The 22,090-nt window shown below is 40.2% G+C and overlaps 1 protein-coding gene across 11 annotated transcripts in view; it reads left to right on the top strand.

Annotated features, from left to right (window-relative positions):
• Positions 1-22,090, top strand: part of CADPS (calcium dependent secretion activator) — a 469,363-nt gene that overhangs the window by 421,701 nt on the left and 25,572 nt on the right. For all 11 annotated transcript variants that reach the window (XM_043442949.1, XM_043442944.1, XM_043442951.1 and 8 more), the window contains 2 exons: positions 2,346-2,378; positions 9,141-9,248. In XM_043442949.1, the coding sequence (XP_043298884.1) occupies positions 2,346-2,378; positions 9,141-9,248 (141 nt within the window). The remainder of the gene's footprint in view (positions 1-2,345; positions 2,379-9,140; positions 9,249-22,090) is intronic.

Genomic DNA, 22,090 nt, shown 5'->3' with positions numbered 1-22,090 from the left:
GGATGGGAGAAAGGTTAATAAGGTTAAGTGCAAGTCAGCAGTTATCAAATTTTTAAAAAGACCCGTGAACTGAGTGCTGGTGCATGTAGCAGAGGGGATGATTTTCATCCTGATGCAGTTTCCCTTATCGTCCCAATCTGATCTGAAAGGAATAGGCTCTGACTGGTGTCCTTTTCTGGGTTAAAACTGCATGTTGGTGGGAAGAGTGGGTGTGTTGAAAGGTTGATCATTTCAGCTGTAGCAAAACTCTTACCAACTGCCAAGCACTCACTCAACAGACCGAAGGAGGCAATTTGTAGCTGAGAAGAATTATTTTGTCAGTAATTGCCTGCCCTGACCACTGAAGCTTACCTTCCTCACACTTTCTACCAGTGGTGAGAAGATCGGGTGTTCAAAAGGAAAAGTTAAGGCTCAGGAGACCACATGTTAGTTGGCTTCTCTGCCTTCTGGCCCAGGTCATGATCAAATAAATTTTTAAATTCAGTGGGTTTTAATGTTCTCAGTAGTCAATAGATAGGATTAATAGCCCTCCCCGCTTTTGCAGGTTGGCTTAAAAAAGAAACAATACATGAAAATGTTTTGCAAAGTGAAAAACCTCATAGAAATGTTACATGTTAATGTACATACAGGAGACATGAAAGGAGTCGCCCTTTTGCTCAAACTAAATTCTAGAACAGGAATAAAGAGGAAATAGTTCGGGTTGAGAATCATTTAGCAAAATGTTAATTATGCAAAATCTAGAAAGCTTTCCTCATACTCCCCTTAACAGCCCAGAGTGAGTTCACCCACCATGCCTTGCAAGCGCCCAGCTTTGGGCTTTCCGACTGACTGCTGCAGTGACTTCTCGATCTTGTCTGCTTATCCCTTAAGCATCCTGAAGCCAGCACTGGTCACTAGCTGCTTCTCCTTCCTTCTACAGATTTTCCCTGTGTGCCCTTTCTAAGCCAGGTACCAAATGAGTCACAGGAGACAGCCATGGGCAAGACATGACATTGTGTGGGAGACAGACATTGCCGAGAAATGACTGAATTGCAGTTGCAATCAGAACTTGCAAAGAAAAAAAAATGTAGGGTTCTCAGAGAATCTGTAACAGGATACTCTGGGAATCATCTAGGCTGTTGGTGGTGATTTCAGGAGATAGAAGGCATTGCCCTCTCAATAATTTACTAATCAGTGTGTATTCCACCCTCTAAAGTTTACAAAACACTTTCTCATACATTTTGTCACTTGATCAGGCAGGTTATCAACCATACAAAGTACGCAATGCTTCCACCCTGTTCTAGAAATGGAGTAACCTAGGCGAAGGGACTCAAAGTGATGATCTGAAGGTCAGCTATTAATTAACAGTCCTGTAACTTACAGAACTTTTGACTCCAAATCCTGAACTCTTTCCACTCTGCCCTTTGGCTCACTGATTTCTCCTTTATTTTGTTGTTTAAGTTTGTAATTGTGGTAAAAGTGACATAATATAAAACCTACTATTTTAACCATAGTTAATGGTATACTTCAGTGACACTAAGGACATTCACATTGTGGTACAACTCTCACCATTATCCATCTCCTGAAATTGTCACCTTCCTAAACTGAAACTCTTTCCTCATTAAACACCAAGTCCTCGTCTCCCACCCAACCCTACCCCCAGCCCTTGGCATCTACGAGTGTACTTTCTGACTCTACGGATTTGACTATTCTAGGTATCTCGTGTAAGTGGAATCAGACAATATTTGTCTGCACCTCATGTAGATTGGAATGCATTTTTAAGGTTAACTTTATATATACCCTAAGAGTTGACATTTTAAGAAGTGACTTTGAGAAAAGAGCAACAGGGACAAATACTCCCCTGGATATTTTCCTGGGAGACATGTGCGTAAATGTGGTGATTCCAATACTGGGGTGCGGCGGGAGGGGAGGGTGCTAAAATCCTACTTGGCTTGCAGCCAAAAAATCCAAATGTGAAACAAAAGCAATATTGTAAAAAATTTGATGAGGACTTTAAAAATGGTCCACATCAAAATAATAATAATAATAAATAATTTTTTTTAAAGGGGAGGGAGGAAAATGCAAAACTCCCACACTAGGTCCAGTGTATCAGTAAAATTTTGCTATCTTTCTCTTTTTCTCTCCCTCCCTCTCTCTCACTCTTTTTCCCTCCAAAGCAGTGGGTCTCTTGCAGGAAAAAATAGCAAACAGATTTTATTTTTTTAGTACCTTTCTTGTGTTTCCTGGTCAGCTCCGTCTGCCAGCATATTGTTTTAACTCTGATGGTGATACAGCATCGAGCTGTGAACAATTAAACATAAAACATAAACACCAGCCTCACTTCCATCCTCTTCTTTCCTCCTTAGGTGAAGGCAGCTTCCAAATACGTGGATGTACCTGTGAGTATTTGAAAACTGTTTTTGTTGGGGGCGGCGGTGGGGGGCTTGGCTTTCATGAGAATTTTGATAGTGCTGTTTTCATTAGTTGCCACTAAATTGTGTAGTCCTGACTTGAATCACCAGAAGAAAGGAAGGCAAGAATATTTCCTGGTAAAACTGTTTTGAAATGAGAAGAGGGTATGGTTTCTTTGAGCAGGAAAAAGAGATTGTATTTGAGGGTGAACCCGATTAACTTTCGTTTCCATTTCCATTGGTTTCTCTGGTATATTTCATTCTGTTATCATCCGGCTCCCCTCCCCTCCTATGTGCACACCTTGGGAGTAAGGGCGTTGAGCTAGAAATTTGCACAAGCATGCCAGCATTTTTTAAAAACAAATAAATTCGGAATTTGTTCATTTTGGGGTCAATTCTGCAATTGTTTTAAAGAAACCTTACAAAACTGCTTATAATTAGTCCAGACCTCATTAATGAAGAGAGCTCTCCAAGTTCACAGATAAAGCACTCAAAGTTGCCCAAAATTTACATTTAAATTGAGGTTAAGTACTACACATGAATGCTAGAGTGTGGGATTACCTGTGATAAATCAGGATACATTTATAGACCGAGTTGGGCCTGCTTATTAGCAAAATAAAATTGGAGAGATTTAAATATATTCCAGTAAAGGGGAAAAGAAAATGATTCTGTTTCTCCATTTCTAACAAAAGAGGTGTGAGTCTATTATAAAATATTAAATTTAAAGAGCTTATCTCAATAGCCACCAAGGGCCTTGTACTGAGCGTTTCTCATTCTGAACGTGGTTAAGTACCCTCCTTGTTCAAATACTTATTTGTTAAAATTTGTTTTTTTCTAAAAGGATTTATATTAACATTTAAATTCATTTCCCCAGGAAGCTCAGTGTGTAATGGTTTATTGGCTTATTTCTCAAAGGATGGCAAAATGGAAAATTGGAGGGAGTTTAGCATTAGCATATATTTTGTTTGTTTAGTGAAAGAATGTACAATCAATAATTATGCTTTGAATTTATATAATACTTCTCATCGGGGGACCCCCGACTCCTTCACGTAGATAGTCCTCATAATGGAAAAGAGAAAAAGCTCACTACCTGGAGCCAGGAGAGAAGTAATTTATTTTTGCAAGCCCCAGAGTAGAAACTTTCAGTTCACGGGGAGCAAACTACTCAAGTTTTCTGAGTCTGGTTCTCCATCCTTAAAATAGGGATAAAAACCCACATCACAGATTCACTGTGCAGATTACATGGCATATACATGGGATACTCTGCACTGTATCTGGCACTTTCTAGATATTTCTGGAGCAGGAGCAGGGTGGGGTGGGGGCAGATATTTCTGCTCTATTGCACAAGGCAGGAGGTGGGATGAATTGTTGACATCCACCCTGGCTTAGCCGGGGCTTCAGCAGTCATAGAAAGGGAGCTTCTAGTCCCCAGCGCAAAGATCTGGTAACTGAAGTCTGTTTTCTGTTACACCTCAAAGCAAAGGGGAGATCTCACCAAAGAGACTTAAACAGGTGACCAGTGGGCAGGACCTAAATGTTGGGGGGAAAAAAAATTGATCTGGCAATTGGTTCTATCAACTGAAATTATTGGGCAGGTCAAATTATTGGGGGCAGAGGTCAAAAAAAGTCAAGTTTTGGTAATGTCATTTGGCTCGACCCACTTCCTGTGAGCCAGGCTCGGATTTATTGTCAAAATGAGGACAAAGTGGATTCCACGTCGACACGGGAAAGAACAAAAATCAATTAGCGAAGCTTCCTCCCCCTAAGGAGACAGAGAAAATGATGCAGTATGTCCCCAAATATGGTACATTTCCCACCAACAATGTACAGTCTCATAGTAACAAAAACTGCAACCAAGGCTTATAAACAACCTCTGTGTGCGAGGCGTTGTTCGAAGCACTTTACGTTTAACCTTCACAACAATCTCCCTTCAAGATAAGGAAATGGTGGCCCTGCAAGGCTGGCTTGCTGAGGATCCCACGGTTCATAAGAGGCACAGCTGAGCCATAATGTTCTTAAACACTACATCATCTGCCTGATATGATATCCTTTAGTGCATAGACAAACATCTTTTTTTGGAAAACTGAGAAATTATTTTAATGGATATTAGGAAAAATACGATCAGCATGTCAAATGTGCTCTTTCACCGTGATTTCACCCATTAGTATGCCTTGGGACAAAGCTCAACTTTAAAATTAAGTTCCTTAGAGTATTTTTGCAGCAAATCCCTAGTGGCTCAGACAATAATATTATAGCAAATGTTTTAATAAATAGTTTTCCAGAAAACGTTAGTACAGGATACACATGTACTATAAATACATTGTTCACCCAGAGTAAATGATAGTTTACTTCTCAATAATCATTTACTTCTCGAGAGAGCTCTAGGAGGGGAGTAGTAGGACCCCCATGTTTCACAGTGAGGAAACTGAGGCACAGGGAGGTTCAGTGGCTGCCGTGGCCACCGGACGAGTTGATGGCTGCATGAACATTCACGTGCTAGCCGTTGATAGATAGAGCCACTGGAACCGGCTCCCAAGAGTCAATGGTGTGTGTTTGCTTCCAGCTCTGCCTTCACTGAGGGCACATTGGTAGCTCAAACTCAGCCTTGGGCCGAGTATTTACACCACGAAACTGTCAAGCACTACACTTCAAGGTTGGTGGGTTTTGTTTGATTGTTTTTGTCTTGAAGAGCCAGTCTACCAGCTCACCAGCAAATATCACCTATTAAATCAGTAGTCCCCAAACCAGAATGTGCAGAGGTGATAGTTGGCAAGGTTTTTTGGTTTGTTTCGGTTGTTTTTGCTGTTTTAATAGAGATTCCCGGCCCCTTGCCTCTGGAGATTCTGACTCAGCCATTCTGGGGTGAAGCCTGGAGATCTCTAAGAAGCTGTCCACTAGATTCTGGTATTTTGCACAACTTTGGGATCCATTGGGCTAAATCAGTGATTCTTGACCTTCTGTGTATACTGGAAACATAGGGAGTTTTTTACAAGTATCACTATGAAGTTGCTTGGCAGCTTAAAGCGGAATCTCTGGGTGTGGGGTGTAGGCATTACTATCTTTCAAAGCTTCCCATATCCTTCTCACTTGCAGCCAGGTTTAGGAGCTCTTGGATAAAATCATCTTTTAAGTTGTTTCTAGCTCTGGTGAGTTGACCTCTGTTGCCCTGTGAGGTTTTTGGCACACGGTTTATTGGTTTAGTTTCTTGTGGGGACTGGTATTTCGTTACCGCAGAGGTTTGTCTCTTAATTATCTCCACTAAGAGAGAGAAGCGCTGTTACCAGTCATTCAAAACATTGCGTGATCCCCAAAGCACATCTCTTTGTCTTAGGTGGAGTATTCGACCCTTCAGTACGGAGCAGATTTGCATTCCTAATTAGGGCTTGCTTTAGGATGCTGGAAATTTGAATTCGTTTCCCTCAAGCTCAGAAATATCCTGGGAGGAACATGCCATGATTAAAATGTCCTATTTCTTCCAAGCCACCAAGTGGCTTCTTCAAATTATGTCTTCCACACATGGATTATAGTTAACTATATTGGGATTTATATAGTCATTATTTAATTATTTTCTAAAATCTACATCTCATGCTGTCAGTCTGTCCAAGGCACGTTTAAAATAAACAATGTAATTGTGAAATATTAAAAACCATCCCCTAAAGTTTTTCCCATTGTTACTAGATAGCCATGTGGTTTAAAGTGAAATGACAGTCGCTCAGTTGTGTCCGACTCTTTGCAAACACCATGGACTGTAGTCCATGGAATTCTCCAGGCCAGAACACTGGAGTGCGTGGCCTTTCCCTTCTCCAGGGGATCTTCCTAACCCAGGGATCAAACCCAGGTCTCCCGCATTGCAGGCTGATTCTTTACCAGCTGAGCCACAAGGGAAGCTTCATTTATCTAATAGCATCAATTGTTTAACCAAAAATGTTTTTCATCTATATCTACAAGTTAGCTTGTTGGTCAGTGAACAGTTACAAGTTTAACCAATTTGGTTGAAAACCTGCTTAGAATACATTGCACAACCTTCTCTACCTTTTTAAATGGGAACTGACAGTACTTGAACCTTTTCCCTGTAACCAAGGATCCCCAGTGGCCATTTAGTGACCTGCTTCCGCAAGGACTTCCCAAGACGTAGCCCTTCACAGCCCCAAACCTCAGTGTATGCTGAGTCTACATGTCTGATGCTCCAGTTTGGCAACCTTCTCCCACAAGCTAAGGGTATCAGGAAAGGTGATAACTTTTGTCAGCACCTCTGTTTCAAATAAGTCCCCTCATCGCCCTTCCCAGTCCACCAGAGGATGGAAAACAGACCTGCCAGAACTGAACAAAAAGCTGGTTAAAAACATGGGGACCAGAGGACTTTGAGAAAACACATTTTCATGCAGATTTGGTCTTTTGTTTTTTTTTTTACATTGGTTTCTCTGAAGCAACTTTTTCCTTCTTAGTTCCAAAGTAGATTCCAGAGGTAGGTAAGGTCATGAAGTGATATAATCTTTGGGGGATGCGGGGGTGAGAATCACAGTGGCTCATGTTTGAATAGCAGTTTATGGCCTTTGAGGCAGTTTAACTTCCATTGTTTTAGCTGATGATCATAACAATCCTTGAAGGTAAGTAGGGGAGCTATTATTAATCCCATTTTACAGATGGTTATAACCAAAGCCCAGAGAAGTTGAAATGATTTTCAAAAGCTCCATCGTGTGGGGGATCAAATAAAAATCCACGTAGTGTGACTGAGTAGTTTAAATAAGGAGGTGGGGCAGAGGCTTATTCATTCATGATTTTGTTCATTTGGAAAATATTTAGTGAGCACATACTATGTGCCATCATTTCTGTGCTGAGGATACAAAAAAAAAAAAATAGATCAGATAAGGTCCCTGTATTCATGGAGCTTATGTGCTAAGTGGGAGAAGACAAAAAGCAAATAAATATATTATACAGTGTCAGATGTTGGTGAGTGCTCTGAAGAAAAGTAAAAGCTCAGTCAAAAACTCAGTTTTTTAACTACCTGGGTGAGCTGAACTGCACTAATATTTATTTTCAAAGTTTTTAAAGCATAAATGAAAAGCCCCTTTAAGGACAGCAATTTAGTGAAAAGAGAAGGAGGGGTGAAAATAACCGTTATTGTAGATCGCTGTTGTGGTTACAAATAGGTCTGCTGAATTTGGCTTTGAATCTTAGCTCTAAGATGGCTGCCTGCATCCAGGAAACGTCTGCCACAAGTATCACCAGGGAAGAAATGGAAACAATAATAAGTTTCTCAAGTGCCCCAGGTAGGGGTCCCCATCACCACTGAGGACGCCCTGTGATGTGCGGCTGCCAAAGGGAGCGGAGGAGAGAGTTGCCAGCTTAGAACTGATAGCTATCACTTCATCTCATTGGAGAACCTCTATGGTTTCGTATCATAAAACTGCAACAATTATAGGACCATCACACAACCTGCTCAATCCATTCGCTGAAAATTGCTTGAAAGTGTAGCAGTTGACTACTGTGGCTTTGAGTTGTCCTCATTGTTTTTCAAATTAATACCTTGTCATTGTTTCAGCAGGTGTTAAGAAATGTTACTAGCATCCCAGGGGCCAGGCATTGGCCCTTTGCTTCATAATTGTTTGCTTTGTATCAGGAAAAAAAAAAAAAATACAGTCCTACTGTTTCCAAACCTTCCTCATTTTCACCCTGGAAATTACACAGAAGTGTTAACTAACTTCAATTTGCAGTGCCTGACAGTCACGTCTTGTAGAGAAATGATACTTTGTGATCTAAGGTAAAATCACAGTAATGAAAACTAATCTTTTTAGTTATTAGCAAACATACATATCGACTGTGGAAATTTAAGGGATTTGTGGCAGCTCTCCTAATGACCCATATTACAGTGTTTTAATAGGTTTCTTTGGAGATAACTTTGATTGCGACAGCTCAAGCAGTATGCATTCTTAGTTTTATTTTGTGTTTCTTACCATAAATGATTTTGTAACTACTGAATGAGACCACCTGCTTACCTTTCCAGAACATCTAATTTATTTAAAAGTCTAATCCTTCCCCCTTCCCATCTTTTTGAATCCTTGGACTCTAAAGCTACACCTAGGAAGCAAAGACAATTGGTTGAATGTCTCCTTCGAGTAAACTAATAAGGAAATACTCACTATGTACTCAGGTTAAACTACCCCCACAATATGACTTGGGTAGGAGGCGATATAGATTGAAACAGAATTTTTTTACTTGTCACATCCTCAGTTTTTTAAATTGAGGGGATCAGGGAAAGCTGTCACTTTTCTAATATTATTTAAGGACAGACAGTGGAAGATAGAGTATTTTTGAGTATTTTTTGATGGAGCTTTCAACCAAAAGAAAAACCAGAGAATATCTCTGGGTTATCTGGCGAAGATTTATCCATTAGAGTATCTTTGCCAGAAAAAAAAAAATTAATAATAGGAAAAAAAAAAAAAAAAAACCTGTACAACCCTGCAATCTCAATTCCCCTCTTGCCAGGTTGAATTTCTAGAAAGAACTGGAGATTTTAGTATCGGTTTCAGTTCCTGGAATCTCAGTCCAGGCTGTGGATAGTGATGCCATATGTGGTGGACCCTCTGGATACAGTGTACTCTGGAAAGCTCCCGGCTCTAGGGGAGAGCTTCAAACTCCAGGGAAGTGCTGGGGGTCCAGGCAGGGTGAAGTGGGGAGAGCATGCAGGGGTAGTCGAGAAAGAGCCACTGTCTGAGAATTCCATGTTCACGTTCTCCTGTCTCTTTGCAGAAACCTGGGATGGACGTGGCCGATGCATACGTGACTTTCGTCCGCCACTCTCAGGATGTCCTTCGTGATAAGGTCAATGAGGAGATGTATATAGAAAGGTTATTTGATGTAAGTAAATGCCTTCTCCTCCTTGAAGGCCAAGGAGGAGACCCTCCAAAATGTGACAAAATAAAGAGACAGGAGGATAAGTCACATTTTGAGAAAATGGATTGGTCCTGATGCAAACTAAATCTTTTCCTTCCCTTCCGCCTTAGGCTCTTATCTGTCCTGTGTCTGTCCCCAACCCTCCCTGGCGTGGCCGTGTCTCAGTTCTCACCTGTGTGATACATAGCGCGGCACACAGCCTCGCACAAGCCGGCTCCTCCCTGCACGAAGCTTGTGAGGTGGCAGCTTCCTCTAACTGGCAAAGACCTTCCTGGGTCATGGTTCCCCTTCTTGCAACCCAGCCCTGCTTTAGGGAGATGCTCCCTGCCGCCTGGGAGACTGCGACTGGCCCCTCTCCTGAGGGTAGTTCACAGCTGTGGCAGGAAACGTAGCATCGTTATCACTTCAAAGATGATTGCATTTCTGGAAGACTAGAAATCTTTAGCTAGCCCTGGGTTTTGGCAAACACTTAATGTTAGTTACTTGTTCTTTTGCTGTTCTAAACCGGGGTGTCCCTTCCCCACCTTCCCCACCCCACCCTCTTAAAAATTTGGAAAAAGAAGCAGGGGTATAAAGAGCAGTTACATCAGCCTGCCAGACCTGGCTTGAAGTTCAGAGAACAAATTTCTGAGGAGTAATAGTTACCAAGTAAACTTACTTCCACTGTGACTACATCTGCACTCCCAAAGCAAACCACTGAGGTAAAAAGCAAAAAATAAAAAGGAATCTGCTTCGGTCTCAAATTTTCTGCCTCTTTCAGGCCAAAGCAGATGGGGCTGCCTGATTTAGCCAGATATTTTGTTTCAAGTTCCCACCGAATTTGCCAGTGTAGACCCGGCCAGAGTGCATGGAAGCCGGCACACTTGTCTCTGTGTGGCTCTAATTGTACAGCCTACTTCTGTCTTGTGAAGCGTGAGCTCCTCCTGTCCAGGTTTCTGTATTTTGAGTGCCAGCTCGAACATTAATGTTTTGGTCTACTCTGGAATCCATGTTTCTATATTTTTTCCGCGATTGTGTTCAGCAATTTACATCGAGTTTGTGTGTGTGTGTGTGTGTGTGTTTTTGTTCCATGGCTAAGTGAGCTCATTGTTGGCACCGCTTAAGAGTCTGCAGCTCCTGACTTTTCTGCGCTTTGTCTTCCAGCTCATTTGCTTTCCTCGTGTGTTGAAAAGGCTCCTGTCTTTTTTTTTTTTCTCTCTTTTCTAATCATCCCCTTTCTGTGTTCAATATCGCTCTTTCCTCTGCATCACCTTTCTTCGAGAAAACCCTTCTTACTTTTTAATTCCCACCCGTCCTCTCTCAGATTAAAATGGAACTTATCTCTCATGTCAAATGTTTTATCACATTATATCAAGTGGCATGAATTAGAATCAAATAATCTTCCTGTGTACATCTTCTAGCATGGCCCACATCCACTGAGAATGCCTCATACATGCATAAAGCTCACCGGCGGGTCCTCTGCCTTCTCTGCATGCGTGCCTTTATGAAAGTACCAAGCGTGGAGTGTCTGGGGCCCAATCACCCAGCCAATAGGCATTGAAAACAGTCAGGCAGCACCCTTGGGTCTGCGTTTTGGAGTGTGGACTCTCTGCCCATCTCCGCTGAATGAAATTCCAAGCCACAAATGTTCAGGAAGCCTGTGGGGTTGTTCTTTTCAATGCCTAGGTTGCCTTTTTTTTCTTTTCTTTGATCAGTATCTTCTAATTCTCAGTTTTGTGTGGCCCTCGTGTGCGTGTGTGTGTGTGTTTCTATGTGAGAGTGTGTGTGAATAACCCAGTGCTCTCCAGAACTTGCAGACATCTAGTACTGAATTTCATATTGAATCCACAGTTTAGCCTATTATTTCATTGACAAATAACCCACTTTTTCCTCCTGTTTTTTTTTTTTTTTAAATTAGAAGTCATACACGGTGGGGGAAAAATGTTTTTAAGGTGGCTTTGTTGAAAGCAGCAAGGCAGATTGTCCTTTTCCGGGGCTTTCTTAAAGGGAAAGTACAACTGGATCTTCATTTAAAAAGTACAGTCGTAGCTTTGGCCAGCACAGATGGTAAACTGGACTTGCCCAACTGTTGAAGAACAGAGGCAAATTCAAGGCCTCTGGTCATTGGTGTGAATTAATAATGAAAAGAAACAGCACACACAGAGTATGTTTCTCAGGATGCAGATTATGTTTAGAGTTATTCAAAAATTCACAAGTATGTCAGATCCCTTGTGGGATTACAAACTGACCAGCATAAAATGGCATCAGTAACATTATCAGAATCCCCACAATTTAATCTCCCATTGTCCTAGTTCTGTTTTTCCAAAGGAATCTTAATTGTACTTCCCTGAATATCTGAGTTTAAAACTTAACCATTACGATCATTCACTGAACATCACTCCCACCCCTGTGGGAAAAAAATTTTTTAAGCAGTTTTATTTCAAGATAGCAAATTTCTGTGCCATTTACTTCTTTACTTTCCAAATAACCTGCTCCCCTAATTTACAGAATATTGGTGCTAGGCAACCTAACTGATGTCGTGCAGGAAAAGTTCTTGAATCTGTCATGATTTTAAAACATTTGTCATTCGATAAAACCCAGAGCTTCTCAAAAAGCTTCATTACCATGCAGCCCCAGTAATTTAATTCAGTACTTAACTGTTTTTCTATAATCTAGCAGCAAAACATCAGATTACCAACATGTTTGATTATCTTCGGCTTCTGTTTCCTCAAGTAGGGTATTTATTTCTTTACATATATGCTCTGGAAGGCCCTCATTGTCCACTAAGCTACACAAGGGAATCAGAATGTTGAGGCAAAAAGGGTGTCTGTAAAACCTCTCACCCTACATTTCTTGCTACAGTGAACTTACCCTTTCAACTTCATTCTTAATGATAGTGGTCCTGGGGCGGGTTTCTAAACAATTGGCAGAAAGCTATTGAGAAAAACTTGTTGATCTGAGAGGTGTCTCTTCCAAATTGTTGCATTTTGATAAATGGCAAAAATGAATAATAGAACATTAGCATTTTGAATGAGGAAAAATATATGTATCTCTGAGATTGTTTGCTGTTTGGAGGTTGTTGATTTTGATTATTGTGTCATTCTGTTTTTTAGTTCCTGCTGGCATCTGTCATTCAGAAGCGTGTTCTCAGTTCCCATTGTATTTTTAACGGTGTTTCAAAGTCTCAGTTTGATTTACCTGGGAAGTCCTTTAAGTTCTTGCTATTCAGGATTATTTTCATTTGCTTTTCTTTTTTTTTTTTTTGCCTCTGAGTGTACCTTGTGGAAGAGGCTAGATGGCTTTAGTGTGTATCTGTTCCTGAGAATATTTAGACTAATACCCAGTCATTTAATGAGTGCATCTTCCGTTTTAACTAAGCACCGATCTCCATGTTCTCTCTCTCTGTCTCTGAGCTGGGTTTTTTCTTTTCCTCGTCATTGTACTTCTGGCTGGAATTGGGTGTTTGTGGGAGATTATCGGCATAGCATTTGGGGCTCTATATTTAATGTTCTGCATTTTTATCTATTTTATTATGTAACTTAAGAACAGCTTTCCAAATTCATCTTCGCCAAAAATTTTTTTTTTAAACAGGCATTTTCTAGGTTGATTGAAGAAATACAGTCAAGCATAATGTAGTCTCACCAAGTCTTTTCAATGCAGTGAAAAGTTTCCCTGTTTATTAATCATTGATTCACATAGTCCTCCTATAAAATGCTAGCAACCTTTTTAGTCATGCACCTAAAAAAAACACTGATCAGTTCAAAACTAAGTGCTGACAGGAAAAGAATCCTTAAACTGTTTTTCTTGGTATTTCAGATATGTAGCTGTACATTTTTTCATCTGCATGTTTGTATTTTTTTTTTTTTTTTTTGGCTAAAAAAAATGGTGAGCCATTGTAAACCAGTTCTAATTGCTACAAAATAACAGTTTATAATATTTTGGGGAGAAAGAAGATGCAGAGGTTTAGAGCAAGCAAATATGCTGATATGTACAATCATAGGGAATTTAAATTATATTAAAGATGCTGAATTCTGAAAAGAGAATCTGATTGCTGTCAGACTCAAGTGAGAGCTTGGCCTCTTTGAAAATTATTGCTGACTTTTAAAGAAAATATAAAACATGGATATGAATAATCTCCATATTCCTGAAGCAGCAGCTTGAAAAGGAAAGCACAGCCCAAGAAATAACTCGAAGATAGCGATTTAAAGCTTGAGTGTCCATAAATCATGCAGATAGCTTCCCCCCCGCTCCTCTGGTGATTAATTCACCATTTTCCCCTGAAACAAAAACATGCTTTTGGAAATTAGAGATCAGATCATCAAGAGAAGCACCTAAGATTTCAAGGTCTAAACAAAAATTAATTTATTTTCTTTCCTCCTTGTACTTCTTGAAGACACAGACTGAGAAGAAAATCGGGATTAAAAGAGATGTGCTTAGGATGAATTCATCTGCTTAAACCTCACAGGCTCGGAGATGAGTGATTAAAAAGCCATCTCGAACTTGGATGGCATCCACACTGGGGGTAATGCTGCATGCACACCGCCTTCCCCAGACCCCCTTGTCACCGTGAACCAGGCCTAGGGCACACTGGGCTGGAGATGATACGTGGATTATATAGGTCAATTATACACTTAATCTGCCTTCTGGAGGATTAAGTATTTGCAGATTGACTCTGCATTTGGCTTCTCCGTGGCAGTTATCAGATCAGGAAGGGGCCCCCTCACCACACCGCCTCATAAGCACTTAATCAGGCAGCGCAGTCAGGTTCAGTTGGGGCCGCCGCCCCGTATTCTCTGCCTTTCATGGATTTTAATTTGCTGTTCCATTATCAAATCTTGTATTTGTCCACTTTATGTGTCAGCCCAGTAATTGAGTGTGAATATGTCCCTTTAAAGGGGTAATTTGAAAACTGAAACCCCTGCCTATTAAAATATATTTGCGGTATTTATTTATGTAAGACGCCACAGATAACCTGATTAAATTACAAAAGCACAACCTAAGTGAACATGTATCAATCAAAGTAGGAGCCATTCTGCTCGAGGAAGGAAGTGTACGGAAGACCAGGCAGCAAGAGAAACATGTTCTTAGGTGATGTCTGTCAGGTGTGTGGCTAGCTATGCCGCAGAGGGAAGTTACCTCCAAAAGAACGAAAGTGGGGAGAGCATACAAGATTCACCAATAGAATAGGTTGTGGTTCTAAGGGCTGATTAAAGAAAATCAAGGCATATGGAGTTCAAGACACTGAGACAGTGAGTTATCTCCTCTAGAAGCAAGAAGCCGGCTTGACTGCCCCTTCATGGGCATTCTTGGGGAGTGAGCCCAGGCCTGTCTTCTGGAACCTTCCGAATTCACCCTTGATTCCTCACACGCTGGGTGACCATGAACAAGGTACTTAATCTCTCAGTTTCAGCTGATTCATCTATGTAAGAGACGATAATAAGCAGAACCTTCTTGTGGAGTGGCTATGAGGGTGAAGCCCCATGCACTCCTGCCAGCAGCAGGCTCGGGAAGCGTTGGGTAAGTGTCAGCCACCATCACCACCATTATCACATCATCGTCATCCCTGAAGTGGAAAGGCTTTTCCCAGGCATCTTTTTTTCTTGTTAAACAAAATCCCGTATCCATATGAAGGTGCTGTAAGAATCTTGCCGTCACTTGCAGGCGTTAACTCTAAACTTGCTTAGAATTACAGGATGAACAGTAACCTGGTACTGTTGGTAAAACATAGTTCTGAAGCAGGTAGAAGAATGGTGATCAGGGCTGGGGCTTTTGAAGTAAGCCAGACAGGAGAAGGGGTTCTGTTTTTGTCACTTCTGATCTGTTTAACTTCGGGTGAATTAGTTAACCTCTCTGAGCCTTAGTTTTCTGTACTATGAAGAAACTGACTTCTTAACAGTTGTTTTGAGGACTGAAGAACATAATGAATATAGACTGGCATAGTTAAAAATTGGACCAGTCTTTTATCATCATCATCATCTCAGAACTATCTGTTCATTCCATCGAAACTGAAATGACCTAGCCCTACCCCCTAAACAAAGCGACAGGATATTGGCAAATAACTTATAATTGACCTTCTGATTGGGGAAGGGAAGGATAGGAAGGAGTGACTATACCTTTGATTATTACAGAGGAAACAAGTGTACATTTTAGACATTTGGAAAATACAGCTAAGCAAAAATAAGAAAATGTTACATGTCCAGCAGGCAGGGTGTTTATTCTTTGATTCTTTTTCTGTTTATGTATATGATATACTTTTAACCAAAGTAAGTGAGGAAAAATTGCTATTTTTAAGTTGATGGTCTTGATTTTCAGTGTCAGTAAGTGTTCATCTAATTCACTGTCCATATTCAAAATTTCCCACTTGTCCCCAAAATATTCTTTATAGTTGGTTTGTGCAACCCAGGCTGTGATTCAGGGCCACATGTTGTTTCTGGTGGAGATGCACGTTCAATTTCTTTTTTACCAGCACTGGCCCTTTTTTCATGATCCTGACTTAAAGAGACCGTCTTGCTAATTGTTCTGCAGACTGGAGGAGTTTATTACTATCTAAACATAGAACTAATTTAAGGAGGAAAAAAATATATATCTAGCTGAATTCAACCAAGTATCTCTTTTGGATATAATTAGTAACTCAGCATAATTCAACCAGGGGTTTTTTTTTTTTTTGGTTTTTTTTTTAAAGCTGTTGTCTGTATGTAAGGAAAATTTCTGAACCTAGTTTTAAAATAAATAAAAAGCTAAACCACAAGGACTTCACAGAGGTCAGGAACAAGTTGCCCATATGAAGAGCTATGGTGATTTTATTTCCTGCACTAAGGCACAGGTATCTGAGCTGAAGGAGGAAATCTGAGGTCCCAGTTCAGTGTTGCTCATCTCACTGTAACTGCTTTGGTGAAATCTTGGACTGGGAACTTAGACTGGCCTCCCCCACTCCCCACCTCACATCATTTGGAAGGGTTCTTTGTTAATTCTGCTAGGATTTTCTCTGATGTTATCAATCTGAAATTAAGCCCTTCAAATCAGTCTGAAGCTGAGCTTTTCAATACTCCTCAGATCCAGCTTTAATTGAACTATGACCTCAACCCCATCATCCTCAGTGATGAGGCTAAAGAGCGTTTTCTCCAGGCTCCTAGGATATCCTTGAGAATCTGTGTGATTATATATACTGGAACAGGAAAACAGATCCAGAATGAATCAGGAAATATAGGAAAGGGAAGATCACTGATTTTTTTTTCCCACCTGATCGTGAATCCCAAAGTAAATTCTGGCAGTTCAGACATGTCCTGGGCCAAGTATCATTTCCCAAGTAGAATGTGGAAACAGAACACAGAGTCAGAGGGAATTGAGAAGTGGAAAACCTGTCCATATCACCTTGATTTGTAACATTATAAGGAATATAAAATACAAACACACACACACACATACACATATGATTAGGGTTTGAGTTCTTGCACGTGAACCTCAGACTCGGGACCGTTCCAAGCTGAAATTAGAAAACAGTTCACGTTCATGACTTTTATCCAGTGCTCCTTAAAGACCCAATGTCTTCATGACTTCCCTGGTTCCCATCATGTAAATCTGCTTTTAGCAAATGTGCTATTTGTTCCACTATTAAGGTGAAGAAGACTTAGTTCTGTCCTTGTTGGAATATTTGCAGTTTATTCAGATATTAAGCCCAAAGAGTAAGGCACAAATAATGGTGATCTTGGACATGATGGAAAGCAAGCTCTACTAGAATGGGAGGGGATGGAAAGAAGAATGTTTTCATGCCTCTGATGCCCTATGGCAGTGAATCTAATTTTCAAATACATGTCCTTCACAATAACTAGTAAATGATAGCAATTATTTTGCATTTCAAGTCTTAGGTATAGAAACACATTTCTGTTCCACAGGCTTCTTTCCATGCCTGAGGTTTCAACAGTTGTGCATGCAGAAAAGATAAGGAGGCATTAATAGATTTATATTATTTTGATTAATTGTATCAAATGGGCTGTTACTATCCAAAAGGAAGTGTTTATTTTTTGTTAGCATCATTCTTACAGATATATATTTCAAGGCCATGTCTTCAAGTAGTTCTTTCTGATCTAGATGTTGTCTCTAAAGCCATTCATAGAAATAGATATCGTTTACTTTCAGGCAAACTTGACATAAAACCAGTCTTGAATTTTTTCTGGAGCTTGCGCCTACCAAAGAGTTTTGCTAAGTATCTTTATCAGAACAGCTTTCTGTGTTCCAAGAGACATTTGGTGAATACAGTTAATTTGTTTTCTTTTCCAGCGGAGAATGTTCCAATAGTCATTCTAAGAAGCCAAGCCGATTGCTCTGTTACATGAAGGTCACAGTATCCTTGCTAACATGACCCACACAATACTTTTGTGTCTTAGAAAAGGTTTGTTTTTTTCTTATGGCAGACTTATGCATGCAGGCAGTAAGTGACAGACTCACACATGTACGTGCATGCACACACACACACACCATACACACAGGCACACACAGTAGCCAAGGCACATTTTGTGGAACAAATATTATCACATTGAGTTTCAAGATACGAGATGTACTAAATCCCCAAATACTTCCCTCCTTGCAGTGCTCTGTAGAGGTTACTATCATAAGATTTCACTGTCTCTTGATGTCTAAGTCATAATCGCTTGCCCTAAAATTTTTTAATGAATGGATTTTAAATATCATCTAGGTTCTTATTATTCAAAGTGTGGTTCTGTGGACCATGAGCATCTGTCTCCTCTGGGAGTACAGAATTGCAGCCCAACCCCAGCTGAAACAGATCTGAATCTACATTTTAACAAGATCCTCTGTTGATTTAACATCTGAGAAGTACCGGGTAAGATCAGTGACTCTCTTATATGCCTGTGACTCACAATAAGAAGCACATTTTTATGTTACAACCCAGTATGTATTTATGCACATACACACAGCAACAAAAGTTTATGAAACAGCTTTCACCCTCTGTGAGGTGCAGTGTGATATCTTCTTTTCCGTCTTTCAGAAATCTTGATGGTAACCAATGAAATAATTTCATTGCATGATGTGCAGATTGTAAGAGGTCCTTAGAGAGCAGAGGTTCTCACTCTCGGCACTACTGACATTTCAAGCCAGATAGTTCTTGGTTGTGGGTGTGCTGGCCTGTGTACTGAAGGATGTTGAGCAGCCTCCCTGGCTTCTACCCTCTAGGTGCCAGGGGCAACCCCTTCTCAGCTGTAATGACCCAAACTCTAGACGTTTCCAGAAGTACCCATGGAGCAGGGGATACCAAAATCACTCCTGTTTGAGAACCACTGATCTGGATGATCCAGAGGTTAACGCTCCACATAAACAAAGGAGCCTTACGTCTGTACGTGTCACGTGTCCCCCTGCCACCCCCATCGCTCACATTTGAGAAGTATGTGTAGCGTCAACAACAGAGAATCCACTTGTCAACCCCAGAGGTGACATGGGGGCTGTGCCTGTCTTGGAAGTAGATTATGTTTGGGGGGTTTCGTGCAGTGAGAGGACAAGCTTGTGAGCCATCCAGGAGTCTCCACCTCCCTCACCGTGTGTCCCGGGAGGAGTTGCTCAGAGCCAGGTTGAGGGATCCAGAGCAGCAAGTTAGATCAGCGGTACAGATTCCCACTTTGACCTCCCTCAGTTGCTTTGCTTTTTATAATTTCATCAGGACCTTGGTTAAAAAAAAAATTTTTTTTTTTTGCTTCTACTCGGTGGCTGCAAGTTATTTTTGTGTGTCCAAAAACCTGAAAAGAAGGCTCAATTTGAATACTTCATTCACCCTAAATTCCCAGTTCAGAAGAGAACAGTTAACAGCCTCCTGTTCTGTTAAACTGCTGCTGAGTGGACTAAAAATCCAGTTAATGGAGTCTAGCAATTTGCCGCCAGTATGAATATTCCTGTATCACAAGGCTAATGATGATTGCACTACTTGCCACATTGGGTCACCTTGACTGCCTTTGCCAGAATTTTTCACCCTAACCATCCCTGGACTAATAAATGCCTGTTATACCAACAAATCTCCAGGTCTTGCCCAGGATGGGATTATTATTAATTACCAGATCTTCATGCCATCCAGAATATAAAAGATCCTATCATATTTTGTGTAAAAAAATTTTTTTGGCAAAGAACAAATAATATGTAAACCAAGTTAAATTCATGAGTTTTCCAGTACAATTCTCTTAAGTCAGTGGGGTTCCCCACCCCCCATTTGGCTTTTAAAAAATTTTTTTCTACAATTTTTAAAGGTTACTTTCCATTTACATTTACTGCAAAACATTGGTTGTTTTCTCCATGTCATACAATACATCCTTGAGCCTATTTTACACCTTTTTTAAGGAAGAGAACCATCACCTCCTTTTGTTCAAAAACTTCATTATTTGGCCTAGGGATCCATCCTGTTAAAGAGAAGAGACCCAGCTATCAGGTACCTCACTGATTTGGGGAGTACTAGACCAGTGTTTTTTTTTTTACCCAGAGGTGGTTTCACCTCGCAGAGACCATTCAACAATGTCTGGAGACATTTTCAGTTGTCACAGGTAGAAAGGTGCTGTTAGCATCTAGGGAGTAGAGACCAGGAATGCTGCACTGGACAGCCCCACAACAAAGAATTATCTAGCTCAAAATGTCGGTAATTTAAAAATCCTTTGTCTTCAATGATATGGGCTGTTTAACTTTAAATGTTGGTAAAAAATCATGCAATTCTCTTTGGATCATTTTCTCACCAAGGGATTCTGATTTCTGTCTCTAAAGAATACTCGACTTCAGAGATTTATCAGAAACTAGTCCAAAATCCTTTTGATAAGCTTCATCCAAAGACCTCTTTTTAGGGTCTCAAAAATAAAAATCAAAGAATCTTTAACACCTGCCTTTCTCATCTTGAACTTAACACTTATCCGTGAGTGGTTCCCATGAAACTTCAGCACTTCAGTAAACCTCCAATCTTGTCAGTTATGAATCACCACACCTTCCTTTTACTAAAAAGTGTCCTTTCAAGTTTTTAAGGAACTAACTTCTTTATGTCAAGCAGACATTAAGAGCATAGTCTTTGTAGTAAGACAGCCCCAAGGTCAGTTTTTGGGTCTACAACTGCTTACCTGTTGTGTGACTTTGAGTAACCTAGATTTCCCCCTCTAAAAATAGGGATAAAAACAGTACCTACCTCTTTGGATTAGAACAACTAAATGAGGCAACGAATAAACCATATGATGCTTGGCACATTAAAATTATTCCACAAATGCCCCTTCTTGTTGCTGTCTCCATCAGTAGTGGTAGTACCATGAAAACCAACACACATTCTGGCCTAACACTAAAGCAGGCTTTGCAACAAAGAAAAGTAATGATACATTCCTTGTCAACAGGAATTTGAAAAACCAGAGATGAAATAGTCAGAGAACATAATAATAAGTAACAAAGGACCCAGTTTTGCTACAGGATCGCTAAAGAAAAAAATTTTTTTCTCTAATTGAAGTATAGTTGATTTAAAATATTATGTCAGTTTTCTGTGTCAGCAAAGTGATAGAGTTATATAAAGAAAGAATTTTCAGATTCTTTTCCATTCTGGTGTATTATAAAATATTGAATATAATTACCAGTGCTATAAAGTAGGATTTTGTTCACCTATTTTATACATAGTAGTTTGTATCTGCTAATCCCAAACTCCTGATTTATCCCTCCCCGACTCAGTTTCCCGTTTGGTAACCGAAAGTTTGTTTTCTATGTCTCTGAGTCTGCTTATATTATGTAAGTCCATTTGTATCATATTTTAGACTCCACACATAAGTGATACCCTATGATACTTGTCTTTCTCTGACTTACTTCACTTAGTATGAGAATCTCTAGGTCCATCCAATCCATGTTATTGTATGATTTCATTCTTTCTTATGGATGAGTAATATTCATATATATATACACACACACACCCCCCACATCTTCTTTAACCATTCATCTGTCAATAGACTCTTAGGTTGCTTCCATGTCCTGGCTATTGTGAAGAATACTGCTACGAACACTGGGGTGTGTGTATCTTTTCAAATCAGAGTTTTCTCCAGATATATGCCCAGAAGTGGCATTTCTGGATCATATGATAGCTCTACTTTTAGTTTTTTAAGGAACCTCCAACTGTTTTCCATAGTGGCTATACCAGTTTACATTCCCACCAACAGTGTAGGAGGGTTCCCTTAAGAAAACCTGCTTTAAACTAGAGCAAAGTCCTGTAGGATGAAGCCTCAGAGATAGTGTCCCAGAGGAGCCCGCCTGGGCAGGTGTCTTGGATTTGGAGAAGAGAAAGAGATAGGATTCTGTGCTCAGGTGCTATGCAGGGAGACAGTATTGCTTCTTCTGGGAGCATCCCTGACTCACCACCACCGTAGGTTCATCAGCCTCAGCAGGAGTTCTGTTTGGAGATGTCCTTTCAGAACTTAAGTAATAGCTTCACCCAGGTTATGATGACTCTAGTCCAGGCATCTGGATATTTGCCATGTAGGCATCAGCTGCTCCATCATCTTAAGGACTAAATTCTTTTTACATTAATAGGTATTATTTTGTCTTTTAATATGTGCATGTTAACCAGGGGTGTACATAAGAATTACATATTTTTGTGAGCAATAGTTCTCTCATACATTTTTAGCTTTACCTATTGTCCTTTTTCTGTTCAAGGATCCTGTTGATCATATCTCATTATATTCAGTTGAATGTCATGTTAGGCTCCTCTTTGAATAACATGAAATTTTAAGGAATGTTGGTCAGATATGTAGGATACCCCTCTGTTAATTGTCTGATTTTTTGAATCATATTTAGACCGGGCTTTAGAATTTGGAGGTTTTATA

The sequence above is a fragment of the Cervus canadensis genome, chromosome 22 (genome assembly GCF_019320065.1).
Source record: "Cervus canadensis isolate Bull #8, Minnesota chromosome 22, ASM1932006v1, whole genome shotgun sequence".
In the NCBI taxonomy this organism is placed as follows: domain Eukaryota; kingdom Metazoa; phylum Chordata; class Mammalia; order Artiodactyla; family Cervidae; genus Cervus; species Cervus canadensis.
The sequence above is the reverse complement of the archived record's forward strand: the minus strand, read 5'-3'. Positions and strand labels throughout refer to the sequence as shown.